A 16,104-nucleotide genomic window follows, 5' to 3' on the forward strand; every position below is an offset into this window, starting at 1 on the left:
TTTAGGGTTGTTGAGGCTAAGGCTTACTTTTAGAGAGAGGGGGGAGGAGAACTAGAGAAGGTAGGGAGAGTGAGAGTGTGAGACAAAAAGAGAGAGAGAGAGAATAACATAAACTTCTAGGGCCCATTGTAGATAAAATGACATATGTTATTTTTAAATTAACAATGGAGGTAAGATTATTTCAAATTTAATTGTTTAGAGTTTACAACATATTAAATAAGAGTTCAGCTCAAATAGCCTCCGAGCTTATAGTTTAATGTCCAAATTTGCATTTAACCCTTTATTTTATTTTAAAAGATATTTTCCATCAATTGAACTTATGCTTGAAATTATGAATAGGTGGCCACAAATCAAGTCAAAAAATATTTCCCACACAGTTTTGTAAATGATATGATCCTCTCTCTCTCTCTCTCTCTATATATATATATATATATATATGATAACATGATACGAACCTTACATTCACACATCTCATTTTTAACTTGTGAAATTTTTTAAGATCATTTGTTAATTATTTGAGAGGAGCTGGAAATTTCTAAATTAACCAAAAAATCTAGTGTTCATATTTCCTAACATCACCCACTGTACTTGCAAATTTGTGAGCAATAGAGTACTTGTTAATCAGTTGAGAATAGCTGTAAATTTTTTGATATATCCTTTGTAAATTGAGATAATAAGAGTTTTGAATTGCCAATTTGTTGGAATATATTGTAAATTGAAATAACTCATGTTCCCTAACTCATTCAGCATTTGCAAATTTTTGAGAGATTCTTATTAGTCACATGAGAGTTGAGAATAGTTGTAGACTTTTTAATAACATTTTTAAATTGAAATAATGTTTTGTTAGAAATGATATTTACGATATTGATTTAAAATATTTTCTTACCTCAATTTAAATGATGGATATCGTTTACAAATTTTTTAAACTAGCCTCAATTATGTGTATTTGTATCACTGTAGAGGATTTTAGTTATGGGAGATTTACAATAAAGTTTTAAAATAGGAAATTAATAATAATTAAGTTCCAATAAATTTTAAAAATTAAGCTGTAATTATTAATTCAAACTAGCTATAAATAAAAATCCCAATTGCAAACTGTGATTCATATTTAGAATTTAAATCTTATTTATAATTTGAGCTCCTAATTTATAATTATTCAAGTTAATATTTACAACTGATTTTTATAAAGTTGTATTATAAATCTAGTTGTTATTAATTCACTTCTTTTTAGAACTTGACTGTAACTGGAACTCCCTTTAGATTTATTTAATATTGTAAAGTTTAAAACATAAGTTAGCTAGCAAAAAAATAATAAAACCAAGTCAATAATCATTTAAAAATAATAAAATAATAGTGTTTATCAATTTTATTTTTATAGAGTATGTTGAAGATTTTTTTTATTAAATCTGATAAATTTGCATTAAAAGTTAAGACAAATAGAAAATGATTATGGATAATGTTTATTAAAAAATGATTGTTTCATGTGGTGGGAACGTTGGACCAGAAAATGGGGAGTGCATTAATGTGCTAACAAAATAAGCTACGTCAGGAGTTACATAATTGTGTGATACCAAACCTTCAATTATTAAAAATTACTTCTATAGTGTCATTAGGTTACAATAAGTATTATAAATTTATCATACTAATTTATTATTGTATACAAAATATGTAGAACAATTATTTTTTAATGCTGAAATTATTTATTATTTTTAAAGGTCTTATTATTTTAAAAAATAATATATCATGATTTTTTTCTTTAATCTTCCTCCATTCAACATTACAAGACACTTTCTTAAAGTATAATATTAAAAAATAGGATAAATATAACTTTTGATCCCTACATTTTACTTTTGTTTTGATTTTGATCTCTATACTTTATTTTTTATATTTTAAGTCTTACATTTTTATTTTTATTGTTTTAGATCCTTCTAAGTTTTTATATTTTGCTTATAGAGAGACCGAAAAGTAATAAAAAATAAAAGTAAAAGGACCTAAAATATAAAAAAAAAGTATAGGAATTAAAAGTAAAATGCGAGTAAAATATAAGAACTAAAAGTTATGTTTATCCTAAAAAATATAACATCTTTTGAGTATTTCAAAGTACAATTAATAATTTTTTTTAAAATATTATTAATTATGGAGCGTAATTAATATTGTTTTATAATTGAGATATTAAATAAAAATAAACATAAAAAAATATGTAATTTTAAAGATAATAAACTAATTTAGTGAGATATAGTTTAGTTAAAAATACTTTATAATATTAAAGGGTGTGAATATACAATATTAATCTTATATGCATGGTGTATTATTATCATTTTATTTTAAAAAATATATTTATCATTTAACTATACGTCTCAAAAATTTAAAATCTTGTTAGATAAATAATAGGACTTCAAATTTTATGATGTCCATGCTCCTAGTATTAAAAAAAATTATAATTCATCAATTATGAATTTATAAGTTTTATTTTTAATCAAATTTTAATTTAATTTTAAATCAAAACCAAGATTATGAGAAAATGGAAGCATATCAAATTGTCCTTGATATTCTGATTTGACTCCACTAAAGAAAAATAATTAATGCAACACTTATAGAAATTATTTTATTATTTTATTATTATACTGTATGATTATTAAATCAAAGAATCGACAAACTTCTATTTTAGCTGAATCTGATCTTCCATTGCAACGGGAAATGAGGAGACGGGAAGAGAAAAAAGATGGGGTCAGTTCACTGATTAATAATTATTCAGGAAATATAGCTTTTGCTTTCAAAATTTATTTTTAATTATTAATTCAAACCCTGAATTTAGATTTATAGTAATTTTTCATATTTTTTTGACTTAGAACAATTTAATTTTTATAATTTTTTAACTCAATACAATTTAAATTTTTTTAATTCAATTATTTATATGATTGAGTTTTATTAAGTCAAAGTTTAAAGATTAAATTGATAATTAAAAAATAATTAGAGAGTAAATATTATATTATTTCTATGAAGTTTAAACACGTAAAAATCAGTCACTTTTTGTTTATTATTGGGAGAATCGCATATAAAACTCATTTAATAAACATAATTTCTTTTACAAGCCCAAATGTTTCGAGTGAAATTGTTTTGGGTGTAAAAAGGTTGAACTATTCTTAATAAGTAATTGTTCAAGGGAAATTAACAATTAAAAGTCTAAGAATAACAATAAAACTATAATTATTTATAACAAGAATTTTATTTATTTATAGAGTTCATGTAAGTTTACACTTATATATGAAAATTTTTTAAGTTAACTAAATAAAATTAATAAATAATAATAGAAAATTTATAAATAAAAAAGTCTAATTATTTATAATAAAAAGTTCATTTATTCACAACAGTCCATGTGGATTTACACTTGTACTTAAGAAAATTTACAAGTTAATGAAAAAAAAATAATAAAATGTTTGTAAAATAATAAGAACAATCCAATTATTTAAAACGAAAAGTTCGTATATTCACAACAATTCATATGGGTTCACATTTGCTATCAAAAAAAAAATCACATGTTTAATTGAAGAAATTAATAACAGAAGGATTAATAAGAATTTATGTGAGTCTACATTTGTATTTGAGGAGAAGAAAATTTACAAGTTAATTGAAGAAATTAAATAATAGAAGATCCATACTTAACGAGAAAAATTTTATTGTTTACAACAAAAACTTTATTTATTCCTACTAGTCCATGTGTGTTTACACTTGAAGCATTTTCACTAACTAGTAACTAGGTTATTTTAGCAAAACTTGGAGTCTTTGGATTTGTAGAGGAATATCATAATCCTGGACTTTCAAAGAAATTGTATTCTTTGAGTGGGCCTTGCATGAGATTTCGCTTTATTATTTCCCCCTCGTGTTTTGGATTTTCTGACCAACAAATAATTTAAAGAAAAAAAGAAAGAAAGAAAGAAAGAAAAAAAAGCAAAGTGTCAATCTCGAAAATTTGGGCAACATTTTGGGCAATTTTCCCTGAGCCTTCACTTTTTTACATTTTGCTTATTTCTGTTTTCAGTTCTCTCCCTTCTCTTCTCATCTCAGCCATAGACGGCGGAATTTTTATTCTTTTATAATTCTTCCATGCTTTCCCCTCTCTCTTCTCTTCACTTTCTCTCTCTCCTGCAACGATAATCAGATCATGCTTCCCTAGATTTTGCCATTTTATTTCCCGCACTTTCTCAGTCCGATTTTCCGTTTTGCCACACTGACCTGAGCTCAGTGACCTTTCAATTGCCGGAATCCATGAAACTTGTCCCTCATTTGTCGATCGGTTTGCCTTCGTAACCTAACAGGTTTTCTTTGTTACATAGTGTCGAAGTTCACTTTGGACGGCCCTTGAGTTTTCACTGTGCTTGGCCGCATACAGTTCGGAAGCATTGTTTTGGTGTGGTGAGTGCATAATGGAATTTTAATCCAGCGAATTGTTGTTCAGCAGGAGGGAATATCATGTTGGATTTGCGGGATGGTGAAGATTTTGAGCTGTTGGAGCGCTGCAATTGGGCGTTTACTAGGGGTTTTGAGGAGTTCTTGTATGAATTGATGAATGGAAGGGCTTGGTTATGAAAATGGGTGACTGCAAGACTGTTGCTTAGATTGGGGAATAGTGATTAATAGTGCTTTTTGTTTGGGTAATGTCGCGGACTGATAGAATGATGTCGGATCTTAACAAAACTGGTCCTGTGGAAAGAGACACTGAACAGGTATCTATGGTTGTCCATTTCTTTGGAAACTTTCCTGAATTCCACATTACCGTGTTGAAACAGATATTTCTGGATATTTGATTCTAGAGCACTGTTTGCTTTTAGATTGTGCTGTTTTTGGCACAATAAGCAATGTTTTATCTTTATAGGTTATGGGATAAAGGACAAGTAGGATTTGGTAGATATCCAACTTACGTAGTGATTTGCCTTTCTGCTCGCTAATTTTTATTTTTATTTTTTTACAATCCCAAGATGTGCGAGTACCTGTAACCTTTTGAGCTCTGGTGAGAGTGGTCTTATTGGTATTGTTATCATAGCTTTTTTTCTTTTCTTTGCATGAAGAAGAAGAAAGTTGTTATTATGCTCATTATTGAGGCATTGTTTTGCAACTTTCTGAATATTACGATTTTAAGGTGTTTGGGAATAGGGAATTTGTTGATAATTGGTTGATTTTCTCTGGGGCCAACAGTTTCACATTCATGTAAATAACTGTCTAGTTATTAAACCACTCATTCGCAAAATCTTTGATTACACTATCTTGCCAAAGAGACATTTAACACCACTGTTCATGTTTGTCCATCTGATTTCCGTTCTTATCCAAAAAAAAAAAAAAAGAATCTTGCAGTGATGCCAAGGGAAAAAAAACGAACTGACATCAAGTTCAGTCAATTTCAGTCAATGGAAATGTTGGCTACACGGTTATGCTTAAAGAAAGGAATAAATCCCAGTATACCGAATGACGAATGGCAAGTAAAAGAAGACAAACTGACTTCCAGTCCAGTCAATGGAAATGATGGCTACCAACGGTTAAGCTTAAGAAAAAGGAATAGATGCTAGTATACTGTAAGATGTTAAATTAGGACCTTTGGGTATGTGAAATTGTGGTGGAGTGCTATTTAAATCCTACAAGTTATGCAAACCTCATCAGGCTCTATACAATGCTAAGCGAAATATAATAGGAGATATAGAACAGGAAGGGCACTTTATGTTTTTATGCTTTTTGTGGTAAATCAGGTTAGAGATAGGAACTTGCTTAAGTGAGTAACCTTCACCAGAGTTTTCTGGAGGAGAGAGAAAGAAATGCTAAATATTTTCTATGTTTACGTGAGATGTTGACTGGCCTATTGTCCTTTAGCTGCCTGGTTAAATTTGTCATTGAGATGTTTAATTATTTTAGTCTAATATTTGTTGGATCAGTTTATTTGATTGGATTCTCTTTTTGAGGGTTTTTATCTTTTTTCATTTAAAACGCTTCAAAGAAATAGAATGTACCATTATTTTCTCCAGATTAATCGGTAAATAAGAAAATCGTACATATAGATTGTCCATGTTGTCTCATTGTGGTATTTTACATGATGACATCTTTACAAAAGTTGATGTGCTTTAAGTCTATTGTTGCATTGGGATGGGGTGTATAGAACTTTGACACGATGCCATTGGTTCTCTACTCCCTCATTTTTTTGTTAGATTTCTAAATTATGTGCTAGGTTCTATTAGCTGTAAATGTTTTTCATAATTAAATGCGTTGTATATGCTGACTTAGGTCCTCTATTCATCTTATATGCAGGCCATTACCGCCTTAAAGAAAGGGGCTTACTTGCTCAAGTATGGAAGAAGGGGGAAGCCCAAGTTTTGTCCCTTCCGCCTTTCAAATGTGAGTTTGATGTTTCCCCTATAGATGTAAATTAGTCCTTGTAAAAGTTTATCTGCATTGTTATTTAAGCAGTGTGAATTTCTTAAGGGAAATCACGATGGTCTTTGACCTCTTATGAAGTATTTAGAGGCTAGTTGAAATGTGAAGCTGAAAAACTGTTATTGCTGTGCAATTTCAACTGAAGGAAGCTTGCCTTGCCAAATCTGCCAAGGCAGTGACTCCAATTTACATCACGAGTTTTCAAATAACTTATGAAAAATTGTAAACATTTTTAACCTTATTAACCACATGAAACTTTGCTGTATATGGCATTAATGTTTGCCTTTTCATTACTTAATAATATCACTATGATCATCATTGTTACAGTAGTCTTGCTGGCAATTTATTTTGCTGTAGGTGAATACATTAGTTGATCCCATCATGAAGTTGATTGATATGTTTTCCTGCTTCTAAAAGTTGAAAGTAATTTATTATTTTTGCTTTGCTTTCAGGATGAATCTGTTTTAATATGGTTCTCAGGGAAGGAGGAGAAACACCTTAAACTTAGCCACGTGTCCAGAATCATCTCTGGACAGCGCACAGTAAGTGCTGTAGATTGAAGAAGGAATTTGTTGATACTATTTTGCTGCTTCAAATTTAGACAGAAATTGTTAGAACTCCTTGTGACAATTGCTTTTCTCTTTTTCTCACGAGATGTTTTGTGCTATTATTTCGTTCTTATTTGTTTGGTTAATTCTATATGCATCATCCGTGTGAACTCTTTTGAATATGATCCCTCATGTGCTCCAATGCTGATAGGTCTTTACTCTAATGGAAACTGTTGGATGCTATATTTAATATTTTTAAATATTTGTGGTATTTTTCCTGAGAGTAATTTTCTGTGGTCATGGTTTTGTTACCCTCACCCCCTTGTGTGAAGATTCTATTGGCCATAAATGTGCTGTTTCTTTCAAGGATTTATATATGCTTACTTATTTTATTTGCTCTCCAGTTATTCTTAATCTAATTAGTTGTCATTTATTAAATGACATTGCACATGATTTCCTGGTGAGCTTGTACAGGGGTGTCTAATTTAAATATATTCCTAGTTCTTTCTTTGTCCCTGGGCATCTGCTGTCGTGACTGATTAAACATTGATCCTACTCGCAGCCAATCTTTCAAAGATATCCACGGCCAGAAAAGGAATACCAGTCATTTTCTCTTATCTACAATGATAGGTCACTGGACTTGGTATGGCTTTGTTCATTCACCTCCTTTGATTTATCAGCTGCTTCTGGCCTGCTGCTTTGTTTTGCAGAATGTCATTGGTACACTGAATGGTATCAAGTTATTTTGTTTGTAAAAGTTTAATACAAATGGGTGATTTGATTATTTTTAACTAGATTTGCAAAGATAAAGATGAGGCTGAAGTTTGGTTCAGTGGTTTGAAAGCATTAATATCGCGCAGCCATCACCGGAAGTGGAGAACAGAATCAAGAAGTGATGGTATTCCTTCCGAAGCTAATAGTCCTCGAACATACACTAGAAGAAGTTCTCCCTTAAGTTCTCCATTTGGTAGTAATGAAAGCTTACAGAAGGTATTACTATATATGTGCGCTCCTTTCCATTTTTTCCTTGCATAACTTCATTTTGGTCAACATTATAGATTTTTTATTTAGAGTATTTTCATTGCTTTATTCAGGATAGTGGAGATCACCTTCGTCTTCATAGCCCTTATGAGAGTCCCCCTAAGAATGGTTTGGATAAAGCATTATCTGATGTGATTCTGTATGCTGTTCCTCCAAAGGGATTCTTCCCTCCAGATTCTGCTAGCGGTTCAGTCCACTCTGTGTCATCAGGAGGATCTGATAGTGTACATGGCCATATGAGGACAATGCCTATGGATGCTTTTAGAGTTAGTCTTTCTAGTGCTGTCAGTTCTTCCAGCCAAGGCTCTGGTCATGATGATGGTGATGCATTAGGAGATGTCTTCATTTGGGGAGAAAGCACGGGTGATGGTGTTTTGGGCGGTGGGACTCAGCGAGTTGGTAGTTGTTTAGGTGTGAAAATGGATTCTCTATTGCCCAAAGCCTTGGAATCTGCAGTAGTACTTGACGTGCAGAATATTGCTTGTGGTGGACGGCATGCAGCCTTAGTGACTAAGCAAGGGGAAATTTTTTCATGGGGTGAAGAATCAGGAGGAAGGCTTGGTCATGGTGTTGATTGTGATGTTCTTCATCCAAAGCTTGTAGAAGCTCTAAGTAATACAAATATTGAGCTTGTTGCTTGTGGGGAGTATCATACATGTGCCGTGACACTTTCTGGTGATCTTTATACATGGGGTGATGGCACCTACAATTATGGTCTCCTTGGGCATGGAAATCAAGTGAGCCACTGGGTCCCCAAAAGAGTAAATGGACCCTTGGAGGGCATGCATGTTTCATCTATCTCATGTGGACCATGGCATACTGCAGTTGTAACCTCTTCTGGGCAATTGTTTACTTTTGGTGATGGTACATTTGGTGTTCTAGGTCATGGGGACCGAAAAAGTGTTTCAATACCAAGGGAAGTAGAGTCCCTTAAGGGACTTCGTACTGTGCGTGCTGCCTGTGGCGTTTGGCATACTGCTGCTGTGGTGGAAGTCATGGTTGGAAATTCAAGTTCCAGCAATTGCTCTTCAGGGAAGCTGTTTACTTGGGGTGATGGAGACAAGGGTCGACTTGGGCATGGTGATAAGGAAGCAAAACTTGTTCCTACCTGTGTTGCAGCTCTTGTTGATCCCAACTTTTGTCAAGTTGCTTGCGGACATAGTCTGACTGTTGCACTTACTACACAAGGCCATGTTTATGCAATGGGTAGTCCTGTCTATGGTCAGCTGGGAAATCCCCAAGTTGATGGGAAACTACCAACACGTGTTGAAGGAAAGCTCTCAAAGAGTTTTGTGGAGGAGATAGCTTGTGGTGCATATCATGTTGCAGTTCTAACTTCGAGGACTGAAGTTTACACTTGGGGCAAGGGTGCAAATGGACGTTTAGGCCATGGGGATACAGATGATAGAAATACCCCAACATTAGTAGAGGCTCTTAAAGACAAGCAAGTCAAAAGTATTGCTTGTGGTACTAATTTTACTGCAGCTATCTGTCTTCATAAATGGGTCTCTGGTGTTGACCAGTCCATGTGTTCTGGTTGCCGCCTGCCATTTAATTTTAAAAGAAAACGTCACAATTGTTATAATTGTGGACTTGTTTTTTGTCATTCATGTAGCAGTAAGAAGTCTCTTAAAGCTTCAATGGCACCAAATCCCAACAAACCTTATCGTGTCTGTGACAATTGTTTCAATAAGCTAAAAAAAGCTATTGAAACTGATTCTTCATCACATTCTTCTGTGAGCAGAAGAGGAAGTATCAATCAGGGATCGTTGGAGTTTATTGATAAAGATGATAAGTTGGATTCAAGATCTCGTAATCATCCTGCAAGATTCGCTTCAATGGAATCCTTGAAGCAAGTGGAAAGCAGGTCTTCAAAGAAAAACAAGAAATTGGAATTCAACAGTAGTCGTGTCTCACCTGCTCCAAATGGAGGCTCCCAGTGGGGAGCATTGAATATTTCTAAATCTTTCAATCCTGTTTTTGGATCGTCGAAGAAGTTCTTTTCAGCTTCTGTTCCTGGATCTAGAATTGTTTCTCGAGCAACATCCCCCATTTCCAGACGGCCAAGTCCGCCTCGTTCAACTACTCCAACCCCAACACTAGGGGGACTTACTTCCCCAAAGATTGTGGTGGATGATGTTAAGAGGACAAATGATAGCCTCAGTCAGGAGGTTGTTAAATTAAGAGCGCAGGTAATTTGTTTTAGTAATTCATTGACAGCATTCCCTTTCCTGCCTAAAATAATATTAGTATAGAATCTTTATATTTATGGGCTTACGAGTTCCACTCTCTCATATGGACTTAGTCATGTTGATTTGACATTGGATATGTTTCTCATCAATGTAAATAGTGTCAGAAAAAAATTAACTGGGTACCATGTGGAAGCGTAGGCAAGAATGGAGTTGTGTCAATTCCTTCCTTTTCACATGGATTGTTTTTAGTGAAATGTATTTTCTTTTATTTTCCAAAGAAAGCACTACCTGTTTATGTTGTGACCTGTTCATCTTAGATCATTTCTGTTAAAAGATACTCCCTTTGCACTACAATATAAGTTGCTTTCTAGAAGCATCCCTTGGTCCAAAATATAGGGCATTTGATAAATGTTAAGATTTTTTTTTCGCCACTTATACCTTTGCTCTTTTTTTTTTTAAAAAATTCTGTCTTTAAATGCTCTATGTATGAAGACTATGCATGCGTTACTAGAGAAAACTCAAGGGCTTAAATGGAAAGATGTGGACCTTTTTAGGAAAATAAGGTTTCAACTAATTTTTTTCATAAAATGTGAATTAGTTAACAATAACAAATATTGTGGTCTGGAGGGAGTAAAAGATGGACAATCATCCAAAAAGGAAAGAGTATCTGGTTTTGTTAATGTTTGGGGCTGTCAGATTCTGTGATGCAAGCTAAAAATTGTCATTCCAATATGCGAACAATGATGCCAGGAAAGGAGATTCTGTATTCCAATGTGCTCATATCTAAGCTAACAAGTTCCATGGTTCGTAGAGTCCAACTAGATATACAAAATTAACAATGGGAATTTTGCTTTACCTTTTTGGTTTGGATGGTTCAATCAATTACTTTTAATAAGTTGCTCAACATTTAGTCTTTTAAGGTATATAGTTGACTGTTTGATGCATGGGTTCTGTGTGTTTGAGGGGATCCCCTCTTTTCTTTTTTGAATGCTTGATTACTTGATGGTGGTTGATTCACGTGGTTGTCTGGCATTTCTTTTAGGTGGAAAATCTGACTCGCCAAGCTCAACTTCAAGAAATTGAGCTAGAAAGAACTACTAAACAGCTGAAAGAAGCTATAGCCATTGCTGGTGAAGAAACTGCTAAATGTAAGGCAGCAAAGGAAGTGATTAAGTCACTTACTGCTCAGGTAGGATGGGTATTAGTAATGTAAAGTAGTGTGGTAGTATATAAATTTTGTATCTAATGTGATTCTGTTGCTATGATTGTTCTGATTGAAGTCAAAATTTTAAGTAGTTCAGCAGATTTTGTTCCACAGACCATAACACAACCCTAGCAGTAAAAGTTATTATTGCTAATTATAGTCTTGGAAAACACTCCAAACAATTTGACCTTCATTACAAACAATAGCTCATATTGATACACAAACACCAACTTGAGAGTCTACTTGTTTGTGTGGAATTTTTTATGTTATAGATTGTAACTTATCAGTTTTAAGAGTCTTGTAATTTTTTTATAGCAAATGATTGTATTGTAATTTGAAACCGTTATATTCTTATTCAAATATATTTGATTGAAGAAACATCTCATGATGACTCGGAGAAGCTAGCTATGTTTGTTTTATGTTTCAATCCATCGTCTCAAAATATATTATTGGGAAGATGATAATGCACCTTGAGCATGTGTTTAATTTGTGTTTTAAGTTAGAGTACTCTGGAATAAGGACATTGTTTGGAAGAGTGGGTATTACGGTAGTATTTTATGTAGTTCTGAGACTCCAACTTCGTTTTTTAAGTATGAATTTGTTCAGAGCATTTACTTTGCCTCTTTGGCGAAGATAGCTTTCTTAAATAACTTAAAATATATCCTGATCTGGTCATCTGGAGACTTTAGTGGTAACCATGTCTTTGTTCTGATGAAAATACTAATTGTTGTATTTTGAATAAAGTGCACTTCACAGGTTGAGAAATAATGTTTCATGAGCTGTGCAAGCAGATTTTGAATTTGTTTTTCAAGAAATAAATTGACAAGAGATCAGAGTTTATATTGGGCTTTGATTGAACAAGTCTAACTGATCCTATGTTTCTTTGTATATTACACTGAATAGTTGAAGGAAATGGCTGAGAGGCTACCTGTTGGAGCAGCAAGGAACGTCAAATCACCTTCTCTCGCTTCTTTTAGTTCCAGTCCTGGTTCCAATGAAGTCGGCAATGCTTCTGTTGAGCGATTGAATATCCAGGCTACTAATCTAGAACCGGACTTGACAGGATCAAACAATCAGTTACTGTCAAATGGATCAAGCACCATCAATAACCGCATTCAAGGTCACAATAAACAGAGCCAGTCGGATGCATCAAATAGAAATGGAAGCAGAACGAAGGAAGGTGAATCTCGTAATGAGAATGAATGGGTTGAGCAGGATGAACCTGGTGTATATATCACACTTACTTCCCTACCAGGAGGTGTAATAGATCTGAAGAGAGTTCGTTTCAGGTATGGATTCCATTGTGGGGTAATGTTTCCATGTAAATTTGCAGGACTCAATCAGGAAATTGGTCATGTAAAATGTGGTCATGGTATTTATGCATACTAAAAAACGGTCCTTATTCAATTATCGCTTGATTTTAATATCAGTTGAGCCTCCATAAGGCAATTAAAAAAAAAAAAAAATGGTGCCGTAACTTATTTAGGCTTTCTAGCATGGATGAGTGACTTGTATCATGTTGTGTATAAGACAAAGAAGCCTATTGCTCTGTATTTAATCTTTAGCATCAAGAAACTAATTTATGTAGCAGTTTAGCTGGAATATAGAGAGGAATGATTATCTCCGTTAGGAGTACCTGTACCAGGAGTGCTTGCTATGTTACTGACCCCCTCATCCTCACTTTTTGGCTTGTGTTTGATACAATGTCTCTTACATATTTTAACCTTTACACTGTTGAATGCAGTCGAAAGCGGTTTAGTGAAAAACAGGCAGAACAATGGTGGGCCGAGAATCGTGCACGTGTGTATGAACAATACAACGTGCGCATGGTTGACAAATCTGCCGTTGGTGTGGGGAGCGAGGATCTGGCTCATTGACATAACAGTCTGTATATGAGATTTTCTTTTCGACATTTTGGCTCTGATTTACAGGAAGATTGCACTGATCAAGTACATTCAGCTTCCATCTATTATAAGGCCTAGAAGGAAGCTAAGTTTGGCATGATAGGAAAGAATAGGGATTTGATTGTGATTCTGTAATTTCTCCCCCTTCTTTTCCCCTTTCTAAAATTGATTTCACTTTCCATTTTTTTCCCTATATGTACCTTGTGTGGGGGTTGAGGGATAGAAATGTAAATTCTTAGTAGGTTGCTGGCTCTTGTTGAAAGTAGCTGCAGTGTAAATTTCATAAGCAAATGCATTTGCTAATTCTTTCCCCCTTCTATACTGTTCATAAGTTCCCTCGGTCCTAGGAGGGGTGGTTCTTGATTTAAACGTGGTTATGTGTGTGTTGGTTCCCCATAGCTCTTGCAATTAGTATTGTTTACCTGGGAGATAATTTGACACTTGCAGCTCTTGATGGAGAAATTGATGGTTGCGTGATTGATCTTGCAAGGTCCCTCATTTATAATATAGCAGAACGTAAAGGTAGTCCATACTCAATCCAAAGCATATCTTGGAACTTATAATTGAGTAATAATAAGAGGAGAAATTATAAGAGTGGGAAGCAAGAGACTGTGTAAGGGGGATTTGGATTCTATCAAGTGTTCCAAATTCTCCCTTCGAGTGAGTGCTTATTTTGTAGTCGTATGATTTTATCAATGGTTGAGAACTTATATTTGATCATAAATAAATGAAATGATGAGTTAAATGGTGTTGTGATGATGCAATATAACAATTTTTTATTTTTCTGGCAATCGTATGAATTGTCGGATTAAGATGTGGTGCATAATTCTTTCTTTGAATCACAGTATTAGTTATTGTTAACAAATTCATGCTACCATAAAAAAAATTTAGGTGAAACCTTATTTTTTTTAAAAAAAATTGTTTATATCTTTTCATTTATGCTTTTTAGTTACGTGCATAGTTTTTAAATATGGGGTATTTAAAGATAATGAATAAAAAAATAAGGAATGTAAATGGAAAATGAATATAAAATTTATCCCATATTTTATATTTTGGATTAAAGAATGCTTTTAAAAAGTGACTTATATTATGGTTAAAAAGTAGTATAGTAAAAATAGAGTTGTGATTTGGTATTTTTTTTTTAATATCTAATTTTAATATCTTCAACAACTGTTTGGTTTAATTGGCAACCTGTGTAATACCATGTGAAATATTTATTGGGTAAGAGGATTTGAGACCCTCATTGAATGCAAGTTTATGAGAGTTTTTAAATCAACTGTAGCAGTAATCTCCAAGCATTCAACCAATACAAGCAAGCGTCACTGAAGATAAAGCAATAGACTTGAATAGAATAGAACATCATAGGATCATCATCCATCAAGGGGGGAAATAAACTTCGTTAATTGAATTATTGAATGTTTTTGTGGGTATGGATGCTTCTGGATCTGAGTTTGTGGTTTGCTGCAGAAATGCAATTGAATCCATTGATCATTGGCACATTGTTTGAGAGGTTATTTTTTTTTTTTTTATCATAGTGAATTTTTAATAAGCCAATGCCCTCCTAGTGCAAATATTGCTCACTTTATCAAGCTGTTAAAATAAAAATTCCCTTCTAGTGAAACATCATAAACCTTGCTCACTATGTCAATTTGTTAGCTTGGCTGTTTCTATTATAAAAAAATTGGGAGAATTACATTGAAGTTTTACACAAAATAATTAATCTTGTAATAATTAATTATTTTGTGTGGGACTTGTATATGATTCTCTCAAAAAATCTAGTGAATCAAAAGGGATTAAGAATTGGCTAGAGACATATCCTTATTTAATTAGGAGTTAGCAGACTCTTATTTTGTGAATCACTTGTGTTGTTTGAATACTTTTGTTTTCTTTGGTAAAAATAAAAATAAAGTAAAATATGGAGGTGGGGATTCATGATGATAAAAAGAGTATAATATAAGATTTGATAATATAAAACTTGATAAAAATAAAACCTAATAAAACTTAATATTTTGTAATATTAAGCCAAAATATTAAATAAAATAATAAGATTGAATTATGCTCTATTCTGGCAAAAAAAAAAAGAATTAAGATATATTGCAAAATATAATTAGGTAAAAAGAGAAATCAAACCAGAAGTTCTTATAAATGGATTCTAGGAGATTTCAAAAGAGTAAGGTGATGGAGATAAGAGCCCCCCCCCCCCCCCGGGTGATATACTCTTCCTTTAATTTAAACTGGAAATGCGAAAAGAATTTAATTTTAAATATAATTGAACTAAATATATTATCACCACTTCAATTGAATTTTGATAAGTAATTAAATTGAATGAATAAATCTATTTCTTAGTTAACGTATTTTGGGAGAAAACTGTTAATTATTTTTATAGTTCAAAAAATATAATTTTTCATGGTGTTTGATTGAAGTACTTTTACATAAGACATACATGGCTGACTGTAAAAGAAAAATAAAAGGATTAAAGCATAATTTTACTCTCAAATTAATCAGTTTATTTTTTTGATGTAATGTTTTTCTTCAATATTTACAAATAGCGTGGCGCCTCTATCATCAATAAAATTTAAGTTTGAATGTTAGTTAATCTGAAAATTATACACCTAAAAAATAAAAAAAAAATATAAAATTGCCACTTAAGAATGAATATGACAATGAGAATGAATAGGTATAATTTAATTATCGTAACATCTCTCAGCAAACTCCGTTGTCGTCCAGCGGTTAGGATATCTGGCTTTCACCCAGGAGACCCGGGTTCGATTCCCGGCAACGGGATCTTTTTTTTACCC

The 16,104-nt window shown here is 32.8% G+C and overlaps 1 protein-coding gene and 1 non-coding gene across 3 annotated transcripts; both read left to right on the forward strand.

Annotated features, from left to right (window-relative positions):
* Nucleotides 1-4,047: 4,047 nt before the first annotated feature.
* Nucleotides 4,048-13,768, forward strand: LOC129302479 (PH, RCC1 and FYVE domains-containing protein 1). Of its 2 annotated transcripts, XM_054941401.1 has the most exons (10): nucleotides 4,048-4,316; nucleotides 4,460-4,724; nucleotides 6,292-6,378; nucleotides 6,870-6,959; nucleotides 7,528-7,608; nucleotides 7,761-7,955; nucleotides 8,060-10,198; nucleotides 11,241-11,387; nucleotides 12,306-12,691; nucleotides 13,147-13,768. In XM_054941401.1, the coding sequence occupies exons 2-10, from the start codon at nucleotides 4,656-4,658 to the stop codon at nucleotides 13,277-13,279; spliced, it is 3,327 nt and encodes a 1,108-aa protein (XP_054797376.1). In that variant the 5' UTR covers nucleotides 4,048-4,316; nucleotides 4,460-4,655; the 3' UTR covers nucleotides 13,280-13,768. The 2 variants fall into 2 exon arrangements, with proteins under 2 accessions (XP_054797376.1, XP_054797375.1); XM_054941400.1 differs by having other exon boundaries at nucleotides 4,048-4,724.
* A 2,250-nt stretch (nucleotides 13,769-16,018) lies between these two features.
* TRNAE-UUC (transfer RNA glutamic acid (anticodon UUC)) lies at nucleotides 16,019-16,090 on the forward strand. The gene has a single exon. It is a non-coding gene; the product is annotated as a tRNA-Glu (tRNA).
* The last annotated feature ends 14 nt before the right edge of the window (nucleotides 16,091-16,104 follow it).

Source organism: Prosopis cineraria, unplaced genomic scaffold, assembly GCF_029017545.1.
Source record: "Prosopis cineraria cultivar Desert tree isolate PC_DT_omini unplaced genomic scaffold, ASM2901754v1 PC2, whole genome shotgun sequence".
NCBI classification, from domain to species: domain Eukaryota; kingdom Viridiplantae; phylum Streptophyta; class Magnoliopsida; order Fabales; family Fabaceae; genus Prosopis; species Prosopis cineraria.